We start from the raw sequence: 23463 nt of genomic DNA, 5'->3' as shown, positions 1-23463 counted from the left end.
CAAATTTCTCTTCACTTGATTGTGCATTAAATTACACTGTTAGATCTGGATTCTCGGTGGTATAACACACACTAAGCACATCAAATAGTAAATTTTTTGTTTGGTAGCAATGTTCTTCTGTTAAAGTACCAATGGGTTTAGGCTTATGTTTATGCAATGTTCGTATCTAGTAGCAGAGAGGAAGGTGTAGGTTACTGAGTGGAGAACATTGCCATGGGGGCTTTAAGCCCATCTGAAGCTTGAACTACAGTGTATCTGTTGGTAGCCAGATTGATCAGTCTCACCTCTTGTCCCTTCATACAGACATCTTCATTCTACTCTGTAGGTTTACACTTGAACTAATGTTTGTTTTTTCTTATTTTACTGCAGTTGCATGTTCCCTGTGACCCTAATTTCTAAACTCTCCAGAAAAGACTCCATTCAGCTGAGTTCTGTGCACTCATTGGCATGATCACTGAAACGTGCAACCTTACACAGGTATAAAGGCTTTCACATCTTTTTGAATTGTGTAATAAACATCCTTTAAAAATGGGGAGTCTATGTTCTTTTTTAAAAGACGACCGTAATTTTGCTGCCCTAATAAATTTTCATTGGTTAAAAACTCGAAACACTAGGTATCTTAATCAAATTTAGGGAGGTATAGGTTTCCTTCCACTGCATCTTCTTTGTAGCTGTACTTGGAACTTTCTGCCTCTAGATGGCAGCGCTCGCTGCTGTAAATGCATGAAGTCCGAAGTATTTGAGGATTAGATCTGTTTGTTTTTACGAACTTTTCCAAATTGCTGAGCTTATTCACCTGCGAAAATAGAACTCAGGTGCCAAATGAGATCTGTTCTGGGCTCCAGATTTTTTTTTCATGCAGTCTAGTTCCAAGTAATCAAACAGAATTTCAGACAAGTGCTGTAAAAGAAATTAAGGCCATAATGTGCAAGTTTATACCATAAAGTGCTGAACAAAAAAATTTGATACATATCTGCTCATTTTATACCCTACTCATCAAGCATTCCTTCACTCTGTTATTGTAGTCTACCATCTTCATTATTGTCTTCTCTCTGGCCCTTCATCTTTCACATCATCTTATACATCTTCCATTTTTGTAGCTTCTGTTCTGTATCTTCTTTAATTCTGGTCTCTCATCTTCTTCCTCAACCTCAGTTCTTTCTCCTTCCCAGATACTTTTCTGATATTTGTCGATACATCAGGAGGTACTAAGGTATTACATAGAGGGCACCCTACTGCTTAATTTCAAATAACAAAGAATGAAGCTAGTAGGATGGATGCAAGTTTTTCTTCATATGGGGAAAACTACCTAAATATGTTTTTGGAAAGTGCAGCTGTTTTGGTTTGTCTTTCCAATATAGTTTGATGCAAGGTGGAACACTGAATATTTCAGCCCTGACATTTGACAAGGAGTATTCAGTATGAAACCAAACACAAATAGTGAAGCTCAAACAGGTTTGAAGATAAACATAGGAATGTGTTATCTTTTAAACAAGAGCAAAAAAAAAAACCAGCTGACTAGTATGGAGGTGCAGTGACAGCTTTATTTCAGTACAATATCGAAAACGTTGAGACTCAGTAGCAGTAACAGTGTATGGAAACATACTGGTTTACCAAAATGTAGGTGTAACTTGCTCAGTAACCCTCCATTGCTTTAATTGTCCAACTTTATGTAGTAAAAAACATGATGTTTTGCTCAGTTAATAATTTCATGTTTATATTACTCTTACATATATAGTATTTAATTTGTGGACAGCTCAACAGAATACACCAAGGAGCTGTAAGATGTAGCCATGGCATGTGTGCAGCTCCAAATGTCTGAGGTGCCAGCTGAGATCTGAGATCATCAGACCAGAGGTATGAGAGTTAATTGTTACGGCAGACCAGGGATTGTGAATTTTAGTCTTTGGAAGCTGGTAGAATATGTACTTCTTTGTAGGGTGCAGAGAGGGAACATGGTTGAGGCAGGAGACAGTATGACTAGTATTCTGATAATTTAAAATATTTTTAAAAATAATAAAATAATAACTTTAATGTGGTGGCTCAATGTTATGGGATGTCTGAGTCATTTTTTTTTCATACAAAACATAATTTCATTTTCAAAATAACAAACCTGTGATGTGAAGATAACTTTATTTATGCTGCTAGGGGACAGGTAACTTTTTTTGATAGTGGGGAGAGATAATGCAAACAACTGTTTACTTCCTTGTAATAGTGAAAGTGACCTCAGTGTCTAAGACAGAAGTGTTTCTCTAATGACTGGACATCCAGATCTATAGCTGAGGCTTTCTTGCTTTCGAGACATAAAACATTCTCTTCTTCAGTAGCATAATTTGAGGTGAAATGCATTGTCTTAATCAAAATGTAGATGAGAACTTGAACTCTGAAACAAAATTTGAACAGAGATCAATACTTCAGACTAAAATAATTATCCAGAAAAATTCCTTATCAGAAGTCACTTGATTGTGGAGGTGCCCTAATTTGGATCTGTTGCTCTCCCTGTTTGACCTGAGAGTTCGTACAGTAAATTGAATTTTCTTCAGCTCTGTGCCTTTCCGCTTCCTGCAGCTCTGCCTGTTTCTTCAGTTACTCCCTTTTTCACCAATTTCTTAATGAGGTGTTAATGTGCTGTGCTAAGGATTCTGTCGATTGCTGAGAGCAGACCCATTGTGGGAAGGACTTGTACAGTTATATGCATACATTGATTTCTGCTGCTCATGTGGGGAAACTTAATTGTTAAGTCTCAGTCAGGGTTCTCTGCCGGTGGTTGCAAAGAAAATATCAGCACCAGATTCATTCGTGCATTTGTGTTTCCATACTCGGCTGTGTAGAATTTTTGAAAATAGAGATGTTGGGTACAAGTTAATATATTGCATCAACAGTTCAATGAGAAGTTGGAGCTGTTTTTCTTGTAGACTTTGCAAATAGGGCCAAGCCTGTTCTGGTTATTGGTTCCTTATTTCAGTAAAAAAGAAACCCAAGCCTATTTCTGTTCTTCTATATCATGCCAGTTCTGGTAAATAATGGACTGTTGATAGGTGTTATATGCAATAACTAAACTTCAAAGTCCCCTGTTTTGCTGGGCCCAGTTATTGGCATTACCAAAGTAAACATTCAGTTAGCAATGCTGCTTTCATCAGTTTTCATTGTGTTTACAAATTAACAGTTACATTCTGGAAACAACAGTTTTGCAGCTGGTTTCTGTAAGACCTTAAGTCAATACCTTCAAGTAGTCCCGAACTGCTGGGGGGTGGCCTTGTCTCTACATAGCCTTTGAACAGTTAGCTCTGTCAGTTATGCTACCGACAGGGTTTCATGGGAGGATTGTGCAAAGCAAACATTAGAACAAAGGAAAAGACACTTATGAGATTTCTGCTTAATAGATCGGGTAAATTAGTTATAATTTTTGAAGTATGGAGAAAGAGATTGGATTTTTTTTTCAGCTGTGGAAATTGAGAAACAAGTTCTTGGTGATTAGTTCCAGGTTATAGACTTATCAATATTGAGTCTATGGCTAGAATCAAACTTGATGCTTCACTTTCTCTCTCTCTGAAATATTGGCTGAAAATTCATGTAAAACTTCTGTATAATGTAAATATGGAAATGACGTATCTCCAAAGACTGTAACAATGACAACTTATTAGTGAGTTTGTTGAGACATTTTGTTTAGTCTGTAAATTTTTAAGCCCAGGGATATGTATTGAAGGATCTACTTCTAATTACCAGTCTCAGAGCTTCCTGCAGAAGCTTTCTGTTTAGACTTTCCTTGTTTTAGTTTCTTGATATCAGATTTTTGTACTTATAATTAGATTGTAAATGTGTGGTCTATCTAAAATAAAAGAAAATATTCTACACTTTTCATACTTAAAAAGGTTTGTCTTTCTGATCACATTTTTGTGCCAGAGATACTGATCTCAGCTCATTCTTGTTGCTGAAAGTTATTTGAGCCTTCTGTATACTGAATAAATACTTCCATCTCAAGACAGGTTTTTGTAACACCATTTGTCAATAACTGAATATTATTTAAATCGTTCTTTGTACTCGAGCACTTTGAACTTTTTCACGTGATTTATTATGTCACAGACAAAAGCATGTCCCAGCTTTTTGTGTAGACACGTGAGCTTAAGAATTTGATGCTAAATAAAGAGGTCTCTTCTGGGGCATTTGGCTTTTTTTCAGGTGTCATAAAGAAATGCTGTTTACTGCTATACTGTAAAGAGCAAGTGTACACACAGTTTCTGAGAAAAATATTCAGTGATGTTTCTTAAGGGAAACGGTTCCTTATTTGTGGGTAGCTTTCAACTTGGCATTACAAAGAGTGCCTTCATATAAAGCTCTGATAAGGTGCAAACTGAACAGATAGCACTGTGCCTCTGAGTCGTAAATGCTCAGTATCATAACATTCATCAGCAGTGTCCTTGACCATAAGCTGTAAGAACTAGTCTTCAAGGCTATATGCTTCACAATGTAGTACCCCTCGGTGTTATCCAATATGGCATATGTTTATTTACAAAGTGAGTGGTCTTTTAGTCACAACTGTGTTCTAAGGGAAGGGAATAACTCATGAAGATAGCTTTAAAAATTTGCTTGCTGCTTGCTTGGTCAGTTGCTTTGCTGTGGCCTTTCCTACTGCTCAGGAATTGGGTTTTTCTTGACTGCAAGTCAGCTGGCACATCTTTCAACTTCTGTATTATTTGATTTAATTTATCTTATACTTCTGTTAAGCCAGGTTTTATGAAATGGTGTTAACTGAAATACACATCAGATGTCAAGTATTCTTTTCAGCTTATGATTAATCAGGGCAGGCACTAGGGAAAAAAAGTCTGTTCTTTGAAGAATGTTTTGTTTTCCTCGTAGCTGTTTGCTGATATTTAAAATAATTTTGAGCAGTTCAGAAATAGAGGGAGACATCTCTCTCTCACAGCTAAGAACTTAGCAATATTTGTATTTATCATTAATTGAAGAGATCCCTGGCACTGTACACTTTGAAAGAAACCTTGTGTACTTAAGTAACCTCTAGAGTATGAGGAGGAGAATTCTGGACCTACTGCTTATTGTCCTGATGTGGGAACTGGGAGGCCTAATAGGTTCATTGCTTATCCTGTTGCTATCAACCTGGATGCCTTTTTTTCCTCGGCTAATTGTATTCTGCATTACTCCATCTAGAAAAGGAATGACTTGAATTTTGAATCAATTACTTCTAAGCAAACTTTATTTGAATGTCTAACAACTTCATATAAAATACTCTTTCCTCTGCTGCCCCACAGCATCGAACCATTTCATTACATTTGTGCTTTCTTCTGCTGGTATTAAACTTCAAGTATTTAAAAACTAGTGTACTCTGTGTCTTTATATTATATATATTATAGCTTATTTTTTGCACAGTTTTTCATATCCTTCCATGTTTCTTAAAAGAAGCTTTAAAATAGTTTTTTTCTTTATTTCTTACTGTTCTGCAGAACACATTCTAAAAGCAAATATTAAGAGTTACAAAATTAACAATTCTTGCAACTGATTGATTTCCTTTCTTTATTAGGTAATATGACACAGGATTCTTACTTTCATTTTCTCAGCATCATTTCATTGACAGAAAGTCAGCTGGTATGAAACAAGGAACAAGGAAAACAGTTTTGTTTCAAAACATCAAACGCAGGGGGCCGCAAAAATGATTCTGGGGGTGGAACACCTCCCCTGTGAGGACAGGCTGAGAGAGCTGGTCTGTTCAGCCTGGAGAAGAGAAGGCTCCAGGTAGACCTGAGAGCAGCCTTCCAAAATCTAAAGTGAGGTTATAAAAAGGAAGGGGACAGACTCTTTAGCAGGATCTGTTGTGATAGACCATGAGGATACAGTTTCAAACTAAGAAAGGGGAGATTTAGTTTGGATATAAGGAGAGAGTGATGAGGCACTGGAAGAGATTGCCCAGAGAGATGGTGGTGCCCCATCCCTTGAGACACTCAAGATCAGGCGGGACCAGGCTCTGAGCATCTGGTTGAGCTGTGAATGTCCCTTCATTGCAGGGGAGTTGGACTAGATAACCTCTAAGGGTCCCTTCCAACTCGCTTTGATTTTTGGGATTAAAGCTAGTAAATGGAAAATATGATGACAGCAGACACAGGCATAGGCAGTGTTTCCTGGTGACTCCTCCTGGATCCTCATTAATCTAAGGACTGAGTTTTCTTTCTATAAATAACATCTTTGGTTTTCCACAGTTGTGTAACTGCAAGAGCTTGTTTTATTTTCTGTTTTTAACTCCCTTTAGAGATCACAAAGCAGTGTGTTTAATTGTTTATAGTGGAGAATGCAGACAACTACTGAGTCGCAGGCTCTACCTGAAGAGCTCTGCAGAAGTTATCCTCTGTTAGGTGGAAGTACATCAAAGAATAGGTTGTAGCTTTATAGCCAAGATTTTCAAAAATAATTCTCACGTTGCTTGTAGGCACTTGGGAGACCTTAAGAATTATGCTTTAGTTAGTCTTGTCTGTTTCACTGTATTACCATGTTACCTCAGAACAGCTCTTCTGGACAGCTGTTTCATATTCTATCTTATCCTTTTGGATTAGATACGAGAGTCTCTGGCTTACTCTCTGTATAGTAAGGCATAATTGCAACTACAATTAACAACTAGGTTGAAAGGTGCAGGATGGAGTAAACAACAATGCAAAGTGGATCTGGATACTGCGTGTGGTGATGTTTTTTTGCTTTGTTTTTAAGAACCAAGGCAATTAGAACTTTTGCCCTGTCTGCCTTGTCTCACATACTCTTTCTCTTCCCCTCCCAACATTATGTTCACTGTCTTTAGCCTGCTGATTCCAGTGCTCAGAGCACCTCTCTGACTGATCAGAAGCTTATTGGCAAGTAAGAGTAGAGTGGTTATTCTCCTACAACTAGCATGACTGAATTAGGAAGATACTAAGATGGTCACAGTCATTTAAGGAGCACAGCTTAAAAGTAAATAGAAATCCAAATTCTGCTTCCAGCAGACAGAATACAAGCAGCAGTATTTTACACAGTTATATGCTACTGAGTCTGGTAATTTCTTATTGATTAAATACTGATTTCTTGAAGAGATATTTGTGAATTGAGATCTTTAAGGGATGGATAGCAAATCCCTGTCCTGTATAATTTATTTGTTATCCTTAGTTACTTCATAAGCCAAAATGAAAGTTTTACAACATACTTAATAGAAAGGATTTATATACGCTATGAATGGCAGCATAAGAAATAACATGAATGAAAATCCAGGACAGAACAGGAAATCCAAGAACAGAGCCATAAACTCATCTATCAAAGGCACTCTGATTAAAAACAGGTTGTATAACATACTGAACCCTTTACCAACTGACTGTATTGTATCATATGTGTGATTTTTTTTTTATTTACTAAAGAATTCTTATTTATTTCTCATAGAGATCACAGATTGTAATGGTGTAACTTTGATCTGCAGGAGTCTGTAACACTCTTAAGAACCTTGTGTTCATAGAGAATGCTTGGTAAAAGAAACACTGAGATAAATCTTGTCTTTATGTATTAGTCTATAATCATAGAATTGCTTGAGTGAAAAAAGCTACCATATGTGAGCTTTCATTAATTCCTTATCCAGAGTTGTCAGACATGGTATGGGTGGAAAGTGAGGGTAATGTCATTATATACTTTGGAAGTCATCTTAACTGGTATGGTCACTCCAACAAATCAATATATTCTTAACTCTAAGGATTTCTTTCTTTTCACTAGAAAGTGAGAGAAGGAAATAACATTGAGATTTTAATATCATACTGCTTGTAGCACTGTTCTGAACTGGGCTGTGTTGTAAAGGTGCAGAAAATTCCCCTTTACAGTCCCTCCTGCCAAGTCTCAGAGGAGTAAACTAAAACTAGTCACTGTGAACACAAGATGAGGCAAGAACATGTTAGAATATTATTTCTGTCACTCAGGAATATTTTTAGTCTTGTGAACAGCTCCTTTTGCTTTGGTGGCTGTGGTCCAAACAGCCCTTACTGCAAACATTTAGACTGGTAAATGTCTTTTATATCCTATTCCTTTGTGAATAGGGGCAAAAATTGTTACACATAAGAGCACCTGCTAATTAATTTGTTCTGTAATGTTTTTATTAGGACAATTTATTACATATTAAACCCAATGACTTTGCCTAATTCATAATTCAGTCTGTAACTTTTTAGAATCAGACCTCACTGATTAGCACACACATTTGTTTTGTTTGTTTTTTTTTAAATGACTTTTCTAACTCAAAAGTTGGTGTTCTCCCTTCTAAATTCAGCTTCAAGTGTGGACCTTCCTATCAGTATGCTCAAAAGTTGTGTGAATAAACAGTGCATTTGTTTGCCCCCCAAAAGAAACTAAATAGACAACCCCAACCTGGAACTGCTGAAGAAGGTAGGATGGGAAAAGAGGCTCAGTCTGACTACCTGCATCTTTTGTGCTACAATACTTGGTTCAGTTTGGGCCCCAGTACAAGAAGGAGTCTGCTAAATGAGTGAATTCAGTGGAGGGATACTAAGATGGTTAGGGACTGGGGGATGTGCCTCATGAGAGGAAGATGAAGGGACTGGGGTTGTACTGCCTGGGGATGAAAAGACCCTGGGGACTTGGCAGCAGCTTCTGGGACCTCTGAGGGAATGGAGCTGTGTTCTTCACAGCAGTGTGTAGCAGGAGGATGAAAAGCAATGAGCAGAAACTGAAATAAGGCTGGTTATAAGGTACAACTTTTCCCTGAGAGGACACGGTTGGACTAGCTGATCTTAGTGTTCTTTTCCAATCGTATTGATTCTGTGACAGTCTAGCAATGACATAGGTTGCCTGTCAGTGTTGTCCAGTCTTGTTCCTTGGAAGTTTTTGACATCAGCCTGGATTGAACCCTGAGCCTCCTTCTCTGACCTGGTTGCCAACGCTGCTTTGGGTAGGAGGAAGGTTAGAAGAGCTGCTGAGGTACGTTTGAATCTTAATTTTCCTGTAACCCTACCTAAATTCCTGTTACTGTCAGGAATCACATGGAGGTTATATCACAGTCCGTGGTAGATTGGAGAAAAAAAAAAAAAAATCATTTCTGGTAAATATAAGTCTGTCAAACTGAACTTATCCAAAGGAATCTCCATGGTTAGAAAAAAAGAGTGTACATTACACTGCTCAGGCAGTCTGTGAAGATGGGCTGTCAAAGACTGAAAACTGAGGCTGTCCAAGGCTGATCTCAGGTCCCTTTTCCAGATTTGAATTTTTCTTAAACGTTGCTTTGTTTCAGAAGGCTAGTCTGTGGGCTTAGAGATAGCACTGAGCCACAACCAGGGTGGATACAAAAGGTAGGTAAGTAGGTAATTAATGTGGTCAGGAGAATGAGATTTTGCTTTTCTAGATGTGGGAAATGTTCCCATGGTGTTTTCCTTCCTGGTCTACCCATACTTTTAATCTCTTTTCTTATCAAACAGATAAGTGGGCAGAGACAGTATCAACACAGAAATATTAGGCAATTTTTGAGAAAAGTTTCCTGCTGGCTTTTAGAAACCAAGTAGGGAGAGAAAAATACCAGAGATGGGGTAGAAGTATGACTTGGTGGAAAGGTATACTGATCCAACCTCCATGATAACATAGAATTATAACTCTAATGTTTTATATAGTGGCTAAATCGACCTCCAAAACTTTATCATTCTCTATTCAACTTCACAGGAGATTTCTGAGTAGTTTCTGTGAAAGTGCACTGTTTTCATTATATTTCTAGTGTATTCCTATGAGAAATAATACAGCAGCTGACTGTGTTTTCCTTCACTTTCTAAAGGGAATGTGCTGAGATATATTTAAAAAGAAAAGTATTTATTTTAATGATATTTTATTATCTTTGGATAAAAAAGAGCACAGAATTGCAGAATGTAGTCATGCTACATAAAAGTAGCCCCTGTTATTTCCTGGGCTGAATTTTAGCTTGACTTCCATTTTGTTTTATGTATTTTTAACATTTTGAAGTGTTTGTTCTTAATTTTGGCACGGATACTTACAGATTTCATTCATGAAAAATGGTATTCAAGTCTCTTATATGGTTTGGTCTTGATGTAGAGTTCTGTACCCTTCCAAGATCAGTCAGTGGTCTGTTATCACTAAATAAGAGCACATTTGCTATTTTGTAGCTCACTGTTAGTTCTTAGGGAAAAAATATGGTTTTGCATGAGATAGTTGTAATGTCACATTTCTTTACACTACAGCTATGACAAACACAAATTGCAGTACCAGAGGTGAGAAACCTAGTTCTGTGCATTTTCCCCATCCATGTGCCAGCTTTCCTTTATGGTCCTGAGAGTAAAGTGTTCAGTAGGCTAAATGTAATGAAATTATGTCATGGAATGCAGGGCGCAGAGCCCAGCGGACAGCCACATACAGACTACCAGTCAACTGCCAGGTGCTGTTTTACTTTTTTGCTTTAAATCTGCTCGTAACTGCCCTTTGCTGCTGCAATTCTGAGTCAGTACTTTTTGGAAGACATGTCAGCTTGAGGCAACGTGCACTCGGGCACAGAGAAATGTGATTATTGGTTGTCTGATTGCTTTTGTCCTCCTCTACTTCCTTGTTATGTCCACACCCAGGAATTTTTTGAAAAAATGACCGATTAAGGGATTTTATGATATTGCTGCACTTCTAGACATGACCTGACTCTTACAATTTGTAGGCAGGAAGGGATGGGTTTACTGGCATAGTTTTTCTAGCTTTCATTTTCACTCTGGTGTTAACATCATGAAATTTTCCACTTTGCCTCGTCATTGTTTGCCTAGACTGGGAGATGGCAAATGAAACCTTATACTTTTCACCCTAAAACTGGTTTTTAATATACCTCGAATGTGCATAAAGTAAAAACGGTCTGGACAGTAGATTTGGGATCCTGCTTGTGCAAAGTGTCTCAACCTGAGTCTGTGATTCCAGTTTATGGCTTCTACATTTTTTCACCTAAATTAATTGCAGCAAATCAATCAGTTTGAAGTCTTATATTATGACAAAAAAATAGGCTCTTTTTCCATGTCTCTATTAGACAGTTGAAGAAGAAGAGTGTGAGGAAGTAGAAATTTCTAGTCTATGTTATTTTGTAATTCTCTGTGGTATGTACACTTGTCACTGTTTCCATCTCCATTCTGTAGTGAAAGGACATTTTCAACATATTTCACCCAGTAGAGCTTTAAGGCCAATGACACTTTAGCATACCCAAGTGAGACTAGTGAGCAGTGAGAAATAAGACCAATGGAAGAGATGGGACTCCTGTAACTTCTGAGGAGTTTTCATCATACAGCTCTTGGTTTTTCACAGTCCATGTGTCACAGGCTTTCTCTTCAATTTCTGGTACATTTGGTATGTAGTGTAGGAGTTTGGGAACAGCTTTAATTAATTTATTTATTTATTGACAGGAAACATTTCTGAATCAAAAGCCTGAAATTGCTAGCAAGCAGACCTGTAGACACTCTCCTCACGCCCAGTCAATGGCACAAATCCTCACCACTGTTTACATATTTACTTAAATCTGAGCCGACAAAGTAAGGAAGCGTTTTCTTGTAGCTCAGTGTCAGGTTGTTACAGGCATGGGATACTGCACATAGAGAAACTACGTCTCTTAGAAGATCTTTTTTAAGCATGTAACACATAGTGAGGTGTTGCCAGGGAATTGATGTCTTTTCTGTAGTCAAGTGACAACAAGCAAGCATGAATAGCTGATGAAGAAAAAGGAACTTCAGCTTGGAAAAGAAACAGAAATTGAATTGTTGAAATATCCTTAATGAGTCAAATGATTTAAATCAGTTGTACCACAAAGGAACATAATGAATGTTTTACTGAGGAGCATGAGTCCATTTCCGTAATGACAATGGTCTTTCATTGTCTGATCTGACTCCCTTTTAACTGATCACCTTAATCTTATTGGTATCTCATCTCAAGTAATTAGACAGAGTTCTTTTGCTGTGAGTTTTGCTCCTTGTACTCACTTGCACTTTCCTGGTGTTTCAAAGATAACTTGGTTACAGCCGATCTCGCTAACAGGCTAATCTATATGGACTGGCTTCCACATGGGGTCTTTTGCTATTCTTTTTTAATGCTTCTGTGCTACTGGTGCTTTAAGGACCAAATTTTCTGTTCAACCAGTGAGGTTAATCAAAAAGAATAAAGCAGGAGACAGAGTACATTTCCAGGAGAAGGAAATGCATAAAGTTTGTAAATGAAAATGGAATACCTCATCCCTATTGTAGGTTTGCCAACCACATCCTGGGTAGCATCAGGAGAAGCATGATGAGTAGGTTGAGAAAGGTAATTCTGCCCCTTTACTCCGCTCTTGTAAGACCCCACCTGGAGTACTGCGTCCAGTTCTGAAGTCCCCAACACAAGAAGGACATGGAGCTGTTGGAGCAGGTCCAGAAGAGGGCTGCAAAGATGATCAGAGGGCTGGAGCATCTGCCCTACAGGGATGAGCTGAGAGAGCTGGGGCTCTTCAGCCTGGAGAAGAGAAGGCTTCAAAGAGACCTTATAGTGGCCTTCCAGTACCTGAAGGGGGCCTGAAGAAAAGACAGGGAGGTACTTTTTATAAGGGAGGCTAGCAAAAGGACAAGGGGAAATGGTTATAAACTAGAAGAGGTAGACTTAGACTAGACATCAGGAAGAAGTTTTTTACTGTGAGGGTGGTGAGACACGTGAGGAACAGGTTGTCCAGCAAAGACTGTGGATACCCCCTCCCTGAAAGCACTCAAGGCCAGGCTGGATGGGGCTGTGAGCAACTTGAGCAAGAGGGGAAGTGCCCCTGCCTATAGCAGGGGTTTGGAACTCAATGATTTTTAAGGTCCCATCCAACCCAAACCTTTCTTTGATTCTATAGGTCAAATGTTTAAAGTCTTAGATCTTCTGAGATGACAAATGTTCAGAGATGGCTGCAGTATTACATTTCTAGTTTGTGATGTTGTATGGAATGTTTCTGAAAGATCAGCGTGGGGATGTCTCAAGTAGATTAGATAGGCAAGAGAAATTAGAAGAAAATCTCTAGTGATTTAGGAAGAGTTGGAACAGTGGAAAAGTTGTCTTTTGGGATACGTGAAGTTAATAAAATAAGCTCATTATCATCAGCTTTCCCTGAGTTTAGTAGACCTTTTAGGACTTACATTTGTCTGATCTCTGAGAAGCAGCCATACAAATACAGTTTGTTATTTAATGTTTTCAAGAGTACAGCTTCTTAAGTTGATGCAGAATATTGCAGTCAAAAAATGTGACTTGATTTTTTATGAAATTGCAGAATAGGTCAAACATTCTGTTCTGAAAGGGCACCTCTTTCATCAAAGTTAATACAAGAAGAGCAAGTACTTCTTGCATCTTGTTTGGCAGAGGCAGAAGTGGCAATAAAACAAAATCTGTGGAATTGGTTTTCTGATGAAGGAATATTGCAGACACCATGGAATGTTTTGGAAGGAGGGCACTATGAGCTTGTTTTGCTAATCTCTGGCTCCACCTAAGAAATGTGTGGTGAGATTTTTGTTGCTGATTTTGTGAGTAAAAGAATAGGTCCTGCTTGAAAAACTGGTGAATAAACAGTTCACTGAATGGCTGTATCTACTGCCAGTACTATAAACAGTGCTCATGGGGAAAGATGTTCCTCCTCTTCTGGTAATTCTAAATGTGACTTTTCTTACCAAATCCCTGTGTAGCCTTTCTTTATTTTCAGTGGTCTCCAATCAAGGAGAAGCAGGAAGGATGTATAATAAAATCTTAGAAATTGAAATCATTTGAATATCTACAAAGATGCATCTTTTTTCAGTACTATGTGAAGATTCTCTATGCTTTAATAAATTTAAATTTATTAAATTTAGATTTAATAAAAAATGAAAGAATCCACGCAATTTTTAAATCCTGACAAAAGAGCAAATGTTAGATTAATGTAACCTTGTTTTTTCATTTCTGAACTTTTCTTACAGTTCAGACACTTTGAATTTGACCATTGACGCACACAGTTATTAAAAAAATGTGAACATTCATGAGCAGTGAATGCGAAGAACACAAACATGATACAATCAAGCAGATGAATGCTCAAACTATAGACAACTCAGGTCTCTGTTTCAAGAAATTCTTCTCTTCCAGCCCTGAATGTGATATAAATACAGGTGTATTCATGCATGAACCCAGGTACATGTAACCTCATCTGAGTGCCTTACACAAGCACTTAATATTCACTTCTAAATAGCAAACTGAGACATAGAGAAAAAAATGCCTTGCCCAAGCTTGCCCAGTAGAAAAGTGGCAGATGAAAAGAGAATCTGTTTCCCTGTTTCTTGTATACCCTTGTGCCAAATTTCTGCAGACCCTTGATCAGTACTTGTAAATCTTTCTGTCATTGCTACTGTAATTTGAAGCACCCAAGAAGTTTTGTAACATAGCGTTATTCAGTCATACATAATACTCATGAAGAAATAACTAGGATAAAGTCCTTGAGACTTTGGTACTGACATACCACAGCATTTCTGAGTCAGCAGCTCCATAAAAGCTCTATGCTCTGTATGTCAGATCCCAGATTGCTTGTGCCTTTTAGAACTCGAGGGGAGACCCAACTGTATTTATATCCACATTTTGTCTAAAATCAGCTCAGTAGTCCCACCTTCATCATCTGTCCGTCCTTCTGGTGTTTACATATACAACATTATGTGAATGATTTATACTTTCAGGGAGTTGCAGTTTCCTTCCAAGTTAACATGTGGGTAGAGCACAAAAGGGCAAACCTCACAGACAGCAATGACTACAATATGGAAACTTGCAGAGGAAAGAATTCTACAAATGCTCTATTGATAGAAGTCCCTTAAGATTATACCAAAAATAAGGAACTAATATATTACCAAGTGTATATTCATGTTAAAATACCTGTCTTAAGTTATAAGTGTTTATTTAAATGCTTTAGTGGTCAATTTCCTTAAGGTCTATGATTCTGTAAAATTACTCTAAATTCTTTATGAAAGTCACAGGGTTAGTCCTGCAGCCCCTAGCTGAACGTACAGGAGAACAGCCACCTACGGGTACAATATGAGCTCCTTCACGTATATTTTTTCCATTTTAACATTGCCTGAAAAACTGTTTCCTGTGTTGTACTGCAGCTACGACTGGGAACTGTAGGAGTCAGAATTGCAGCATACTTTGCGTGAGGGAAGGGATACTTGTAAGACCAAAGAATTAGTCACAGCTCGTCACTGGCTAGTAAATATGTGATGCAGTAGCAGCACATTGGCTACGTGCCCTCCCATTCTCAGAGAGTGTGGGAATTTTAGGGATTCCCCCTTTGACCACTGTCTATTTGTAGTCTCAATCTGCTATTTTGCATGCATAGCTCTAGGGTATATAAAATGCTTTGGCCTCACAGGAGGGATACAGAGCAGGAGAGACTGAAAGAAGGCAACTTGCACAGAGAAGTCCCTCTCCTAGCAGGTTTGGAAACATCTCTCACAAAGACGCGGTAAGGGCACTGTGTCTCATTGCTCTATTGGCTTTTCATTTGCTGCAGCTTGCAAAATGGAATAACTGTATAACAAACTATTTTATTTCCTTTTTCAAAGCAAAATATTGGAATCAGTCTCCTCTTTTATTTTCAGGCTATCCTGCTACTCTGAAAACTTCATCCCTCTTCCAGCAGACTTTAAAGGTTTGTGGATGTAATGGGTAATACCATAAATGTTCTTTGAGCAACTCTGTTGTGAAAGCGTAAAATGCAAGCAAGTTATTATACTAATTGCCAATGAATGGAAAATAGGAGCATCCTTTTTAATGTCTTTCTTTTCTCTCTTGTTTTCTCTGGTACCTGCTTTTTCTTTCACCCTCCTTACTGCTCTCTTTATTTTTCTCTTTGTTTCTTATTTCTCTTTTTTCTTTTTTTCTCATCTTTCCTTTTCTTTGTTTTTCTTCTTCTCTCTTCATTTTTGCATGCTTTAAAATGATTCACAGCAATATAATTTGTAATAACACACAGGCGCACTGCAGCATTTTTTTATTGCAATATACTGATCTAGATTTGTTCCTATTTTGTAACAATACACAAATGCTTATTGCACACTGTGTATTTTTATACTTGGGTTAACAGACAAGTTCTAGCACCTTTCAGTTTCTGCACAGATAGTTACATTCATTTGTTTTCCTGTGTGATTTTACAGCACACAGCATCCTGGGAGCCTAAAATGTGACTGTTAGGAACCATACAAACTCTGCGACTAATTCTGCTTTACCAAGCAATTTTTTGCTTTCCTCCTTTTTTCCTGACACACCTTCACTGGCACAAAAATCTCCCTTTGGCAGAAAATCTATGTTATAGTAAATAAAAATAAGCTGCTTACAGTCTTATGTAAATGCTAGATTTTACATTCAAGTAGAGCCATGTATACATATCTCACAAAATACAGAATTCAGCATCTTAGAATTCCATTGGGTTCAGGCAACTGAATATATTGCAAAATGCTTTGATTTAATTTAAGATATTTTTTTTCTGATGATAATCGTATGAATAACAGCAAAATTTTACATCCTTTTCTTCTTGCACAGATACTGTGACATGAATTAGTACAACATTAAATGACACATTACAAACTTGAAAAACAAAGAGCATTTCAAGGTGTGTGTCTTTCAGAGAATTTAAGCATGGATGTGTTGGCTGTCTTAGGCTATTATTTACCTAATAATCGGGTAAAACATGGCTGTGGCATTACTAAAAATAACAGTTCTCCTTGTCAGTGTGTCATTACTATAAGTATCAAGTAATTTTTCCTTTTTAAATGCTGAAAGTTATTAGATAAATTTGCTAATCTGCAGTTTCTGCATCCTCTTAAAGGGAGTTACCTTCTTAGTCAAAAACTGACCTTGTGGTTTTTTTCTTTCCTCAGAAGCGTTCCCACATCACACAAAACAAGATTTCAGCACTGTGAAGTAAAAGCATAAATAAAGTGTACAAAATGCTGTGCCCATGGCAGTTTGCATTCAAACCTCGTGTTGTTAAGAACCAGTCCTCTGAAGAGAAGGATATCAATAATAACGTGGAGAAAGATACAAAGTTCCATGGGTAAGATCTCTGTCTGTAATAGTTCTGTGGTTTTGCTTTTGTTTGAAAAGGAAAGATACTGTTGTGTGCTTCCACTGCAGTAACTTTAACAAAAGAGCGGTTGTCCCTGGGGGCATTGGGTGGTGTTGATTTAGTAAGGTGGTGTTGGTTTACTGAGGTACATTTAAGCTTTTGTATACATCATTGAGGAAATAAAGCATTGTAGTTAACTGTCTTGGTTCTAAATTTATCTGGTATGCTATAATGGTTACATGTATGCTTTGGAGGCGTTTGTGTGCTATAAAAACATAAAAGTAGAAACTAAGCATATTGCATTCTATTGTATTGTCTTTTTGTCTTTTAAAGCTTTGTGAAAGATGATGCCAAATTACACAGCCTAAGCAAGAAGCAGATGGAGATGTCACCTATAATCACTTCAGCAGAGGTCAGTGATGGAGAGGGATCTGTTTCTAGTTTCACTGGTACTGACAGTTCACACAGGTTGTGCTTGCTGCTCAGAACCTTTCAGAGTTCTCACGCAAGGAGTAACTGTGGTTACATGAGGGTAGGGGTGATGTGAGATCTTTGGATGAAAGCTCTTTTCTGAATGAAAAAGTCTTGATGCCAGGTACCTGGCTCAGTAGGACTGCAGTGCCAAATTCCTTTATTCCTTTGAAACCCAAGCTTTGTCCTTTCTCTAATTTTGTCTGATTTGCTTTTTTTTTCCCGAGACTATGACTTTGAAATTACAAAGCTGTTTGTAGTGGCAAATACTGTTTTGTTAGTACAAAAACACTTTTGGCTGTTTCATATCAAACTGTAGATCAGTTCAATAGTTCTGTACTAAAATGAATAAATAGTCCTGTTGGAGAAGAGCACGTCAGTCTTTGCCTTTAAATTGTAGTATTCAATAGTAACATAAAAATAAAATTGAAGCATTATGATATGAATGATATGATAGGTGTGAAAACAGTGTGTATTTTTACCTTTTCTATGGCCAGAAACCCCCACAAAATGGTATCAAAGCTTCAAACCAAATATCAAGATGTCCTAGACATGTAAAAGTAAGGAACTTGGAAAACGGATCCAGCCTTCTTGACACATTACACCTGACAGCAAAGGAGGTAAGACAGAAACCTATAGCAATTTTTCTAAACTTTCTGAAGATCTGTAGTGCAACATTGCTTTTTAAAATGTTATTATTTTTCAGGTTATCAACTGTCGGACCAAAGCTTGCCAAGGAGCACTCATGACCCCAAAGGGCCTGGTGAGAGGCACTAGAGACGGGCCAGTTCCTCCAGCAGAGCTTCTGCCTCAGGCAATAGACTTTGTCAAGCAGTACTACAGTTCATTTAAAGAGTAAGCTAACTGTATCTTCATTTTTGGAATAAAAGTCCTCTACCTCCCTACCTGTGTGTGGGACTAGGCTCCTTAATTTTTTCAGAGATATTGGCAGTTACATAGCATGCTTCCAAAAAAGAGGTGATTATTAAAAAATGTGAACAGAATCATTATTGCACTTCATATTCTGCTTCTGCAATTCTAGGTCTAGAGGTTACTACCGTGGACTCTTTCAGTGCATTTCTCAGCCCCATCCCTTCAGGGTGTGCTGCATTATAGTATACTAGAATAAGCAGGTTCTTCAGGGCTCTTCCAGAATGTGACTTTCTGTTTTCTTAACATTGGATGTTAATGGGATTATCCCCTACTCAGATTAGTTTTAGACATGTGGGTAATGCTTGTAGTTTGTGCTGTTCCAAGCACCTTTTCTCTGTGTTCTTTTATTGTATGTTTTCAAGGCTTTGGCCAAAGTATGGAAGGACAGTTGATACCACAGAGCTTCTCAACCTTGCTCTGTTGTCTTGCATCATCATAAGGTTACTGAGCATGCTGAGAGCAATGCTTTAGCTTCAGAATTGGTTTGTTTTTACAAAAATAGAGATGGTGCAGAGAGATCTTTTTGCAGGAAAAGCTGGAAGAGCTGCCTGAGGTCCAAGAATTTGCAGTGACAAAGTTTTCAAGTGACAAGCTTTCAGTGACAATTTGGCATTTGCGTATTTCACTATAAAATATTATTGGGCTTTCAAAGGGACTCAGCCACATAATGGCTTCTTCTTTAGAGACTTTGAACTCTTCTACAAAGCTTATTCCAGAAAATCCCTGTTTTACATACAGACTATGATTACTTGCCAGAGTATTACATTTTCACATCTCTGTGCTTGTGGTATTTGATCACACTGATTTACACTGTCTTATGTGCTTGCCCTTGATCTTTCATCTTGTTGAAAATGTGAAAACTCTCAGACAGTGCAAGCTATTTTCATTCTGTCTGTAGACCAACAAAACAATTTTTGTCTGTGCTGTGATAAATATTTGCTAATGTTTTGACTTCATTTTCTATTATCAAACTAAAAAAAAATTAGAGTTGGTTTCCTTAACAAAATAATTGCTCAGCACTTCCTTTTTTTTGTGTCAAAATCTTACTTTGCTCAGAAGACTTCTGACCCTGTGAAAGTAATTGAACTTTGAGGGAACAGTCAGTGTATTCCCATGCTGGGCTGAAGCTGGTCTATTTTCTAAGTTCTATTTGATTGTGTTTGACATTTTTACCAAACTAGTCTGGAAGATCCAAATTTAAACTGAAAATTTGCACAGAAAAACTCGTCATCAATGGATATTTGCATTGGGTGGTGAAAGGGCAGTGCAGTGTTACTAGTTGAGTTTCTATTGTGGTACTTTCTTCATGGAGCTAGTAAGCTGTCATTTGTACTCAGTAAGGCCAATTCCTAAATTCAGAAGCCACAAAAAAGTCACTAGATCAGACCTCAGTTAGAACCCTATGTATTTAACTCATCCCTTTACCTGGAATACCCACTGCTTTCGATAAAAAAATTCAGACTTCAGGCTATTGCAGTAGATAATAGTTGTATTTTGGGGACAGAAGTGTGGTGCAATACAGAGGATGCAGGGAGCTGATGATGGTGAACAAAAGAGGCATCTGCAATTTAGATCAGTTGTAAGTAATGAAATTTTCATTGTTTCTTTTCATGGCTGTTTCCTGTTCAACAGGTTAAAAATAGAAGAGCACCTGGCCCGACTAGAAACAGTGACCAAACAGATAGAAACAACAGGAACCTACCATCTGACAAAGGATGAACTGATCTTTGCTGCCAAACAGGCCTGGAGGAATGCTCCAAGGTGTATTGGGAGAATTCAGTGGTCCAATCTACAGGTAGCTTATGACTCTAAAAATTATGGCTGAATAGCTAGCTGCTGCACATTGGTAAAATGTGCCAATTGCTTCAACTGAGGACTGTCTTTCCTGTCCATATCATAAAATCAATATTTTCTTGTACTTCTCTGCTCCATAGTAGAAGGAAAATTTATATAGGATTGGCTACAGTTAAGAACCAATCAAGTTATGGAAGCAGGTCCATCTCTTGGGCTTGGAGGGTTGTTACATGTGAAAATAAAAGAATGGTAAAAATAAACCTTTCCTAGAAGTGAATTGAGAAATACTGATTTCCTATCCTTAACTGTGTTAGAAAAATAACATGCTTGTATTACTCTTTCAAGTTATTTTTTTTCTTTACCTTTTTGGGGGAAACATACAGGTATTTGATGCACGTGATTGTAAAACAGCCAAGGAAATGTTTGAATATATCTGTCGCCATATTCAGTATGCCACAAACAATGGAAATATAAGGTAGGTCTCTTTTATTTCATTTGAATTTTAAATAACAAAAATTCCATCTAGATCTGGATTCAGAATTCCGCAGTGGACCTGATGTGATCTATCTAAATATTTTGACAGCTTGTCTCTGCTCTTAATTCTTCTGATCCTCTCACATGCACCCTCAACCATGTTGAAAGTTTTTATCATTTGTGGCTAATGTTGCAAAAAACCTTCATAATTCCTGGGGAAATAAATGATTTGAAGACTTGGGGAGATGGGTGGGAAGAATGAATGATTCTATTCTTAATGATGTTTATTTTAGAAATATAAAATAATTGCTGCCAGTAACAATTTGTATCTTAATAATCAGAATGTGTTTGATGTGCTGCTGTGATGTAATTGGGTTTGATCATTTCTCTGAGCAGATCAGCCATCACCATCTTCCCTCAGAGGACTGATGGGAAACATGATTTCCGTGTGTGGAACAGCCAGCTCATCCGATACGCTGGATATCAAATGCCAGATGGGTCTATCATAGGAGACCCTGCAAGTGTGGAGTTCACAAAGGTATAGTTCCAAATACAGAATCATAACTGTTTCCCATCTTGATGAACTCACCCATGTTTCATTTATTTTTCTTGTTTGTTTGTTTTTTTTTAATGCAGTCTGGGAGGGAGCTATTTATTTCCTGCCCCACAGATTCTAGGTGCAGGCTGAAACAACAGTTTGTTACTATGCAGTGAAATACTCCCCTCCATCTCAGAACAGAGCTAAAACTCCTCTTAAATCTTGGTCTTATTTGAGTGGGAAGACAACCTTTAGCACTGAGAATGTACCTCAGAGGGTTAACAGGGGGGAGGACTTCAAAAAAGAAATTCACTTTCTTTTCTTACAGTTGTGCATTGAGCTTGGGTGGAAGCCGAAATATGGCCGCTTTGATGTAGTTCCACTCATTCTCCAAGCAAACGGCCAAGATCCAGAAATATTTGAATACCCGCCAGAGATTATCCTTGAAGTGCCAATGGAGCATCCAAAGTAAGCATACCAGGTTTAGCGAATTGCATTTTTGCCTCCGCCTCACCGTGGCAGGTGCTTATCCTGTGCTTGCGGCATCATTTTCTGAGTTCTTTGTTAGGATGAAATTATAGTAAATTGTCCTGAAAGACAAAATGCCTGTTAGAACAGTAAAATGAGATTTAAATTAACAAAGTCTATGGTAGTTCTGTTGGATTTTTTTTTAATATTCTCCATTTCAATCAGATCCAGAATTAAAAAACAAACAAAAACAGCATAGCTTCTTATGCCAGTAGAATACGCATGTAAAATATGGTTGCACTTGCAACAAAATGCTTGTTGCTTTTTTTTTCTTTTCTTTGTTTCTTGCTTCATGTTTGCTTTGGAAGCAGGCTGCAGATTGCAGAACTCTGTCATACTGTTCCTCAATTTCCTCAGCAGGCCATTCCCAGTTACCACGTTGTATGCGAAAACTTTGTTACAAGCTTTTGCAGATTGCTTCATGGGTCGGTCTCCCTAGAGACAGTGATCTTTCACTTCCTGGGCTTTTCTGGTTGTTGCCTAACGGAGGAATACATAAAGTAACAAATTAAATGTTTATTTAACAGATATGAATGGTTTAAGGAGTTGGATCTGAAGTGGTATGCTCTACCTGCTGTTGCCAACATGCTCCTTGAGGTGGGAGGCCTGGAATTTACTGCATGTCCTTTCAACGGCTGGTACATGGGAACAGAGATTGGAGTGCGAGACTTCTGTGATGTACAGCGGTACAATATCCTGAAGGTAATCTCCTGAAATGAGGGATTTTGTGACTCTGAGAAGAGAATGGGTTTGTTATTAGTTCCAGTCTGCTGCTGAAAAGGCAATGGAGTCCTTGATGTTAGTTGCAGGTCTTGGGCTCCTTCCCTCTGCAAATTAATAATAATGACTTAGAACCAGATGCTGTCATTCTCTAATCATTTGGTCCAGCAGAGCCCCTCTTCCTTCTCCAAACCAGAATAGAGGCCTCATGATACCTCTAATACCAAGTATATGTGGCTCTCACTTTGTCCAGCGTAAGACTGACATTTCTCGAATACTTTTATCTGCATGTTAATGTGATGAGGTGGAGGAATCATGACATGTATATAGAGCATAGTAAATTTGCTTTTCCCTTTTCTCTCTCTTTTCCAATTATAGGAGGTTGGAAGAAGAATGGGACTGGAAACAAACAAACTTGCATCATTGTGGAAGGACCGAGCTGTTGTAGAGATAAATGTGGCTGTGCTTCATAGCTTCCAGGTAAGTCAGTGAGTCTGGTATCTGGAAACACTTTGAATACTGTGTTTTTTCATTTCACTTCCAACAGCTATATACAAATATAGTGCCAGTGGGCCAGCACTCAATGTACAGGAGATTACCAATATAATTCCAATGTAGTTATTATTTGTCTATGTCTGGGAAAGCAGGGGAATTAAATGCCCTGTTGCTGCCAGAAAAAAACTCGGATAGAGGGGAGAGGGAGAAAAAAACAAAAAGGAAGCTAAAGGCAGGATTGTTCATCTTATTAGCCCAGATGTCTAAGTGTCAAAATGTATATAAAGCCATGGAATTCATGTATTTCATTCACAATTACAGTCTTTTTAAGATATCATGGCATTATGAAAGATGGGTGAAAATGAAACATAGGCTTTTCAGCATGCATTCTCAATGCTGGAAAGGTAAAATGCTGATGTTAAAAATAAATAAAAAAGGACTTAATAAAATTCTT

The 23463-nt window shown here is 37.9% G+C and overlaps 1 protein-coding gene across 6 annotated transcripts in view; it reads left to right on the top strand.

Moving 5' to 3' along the window:
- The first annotated feature begins 369 nt into the window (after positions 1-369).
- Positions 370-23463, top strand: part of NOS2 (nitric oxide synthase 2) — a 33707-nt gene continuing 10613 nt past the window's right edge. Inside the window, exons 1-14 of one of the 6 annotated variants that reach the window (XM_010721983.3) lie at positions 372-477; positions 1757-1857; positions 15591-15640; positions 16531-16600; positions 16869-17044; positions 17390-17468; positions 18025-18147; positions 18234-18382; positions 20093-20255; positions 20638-20729; positions 21125-21266; positions 21595-21734; positions 22322-22496; positions 22893-22994. In XM_010721983.3, the coding sequence (XP_010720285.1) occupies positions 16938-17044; positions 17390-17468; positions 18025-18147; positions 18234-18382; positions 20093-20255; positions 20638-20729; positions 21125-21266; positions 21595-21734; positions 22322-22496; positions 22893-22994 (1272 nt within the window). In that variant the 5' untranslated portion in view covers positions 372-477; positions 1757-1857; positions 15591-15640; positions 16531-16600; positions 16869-16937. 6 annotated transcript variants of the gene reach the window in all.

The sequence above is a fragment of the Meleagris gallopavo genome, chromosome 21 (assembly GCF_000146605.3).
Source record: "Meleagris gallopavo isolate NT-WF06-2002-E0010 breed Aviagen turkey brand Nicholas breeding stock chromosome 21, Turkey_5.1, whole genome shotgun sequence".
In the NCBI taxonomy this organism is placed as follows: Eukaryota; Metazoa; Chordata; class Aves; order Galliformes; family Phasianidae; genus Meleagris; species Meleagris gallopavo.
This window is presented reverse-complemented; position numbering and strand designations above follow the sequence as displayed.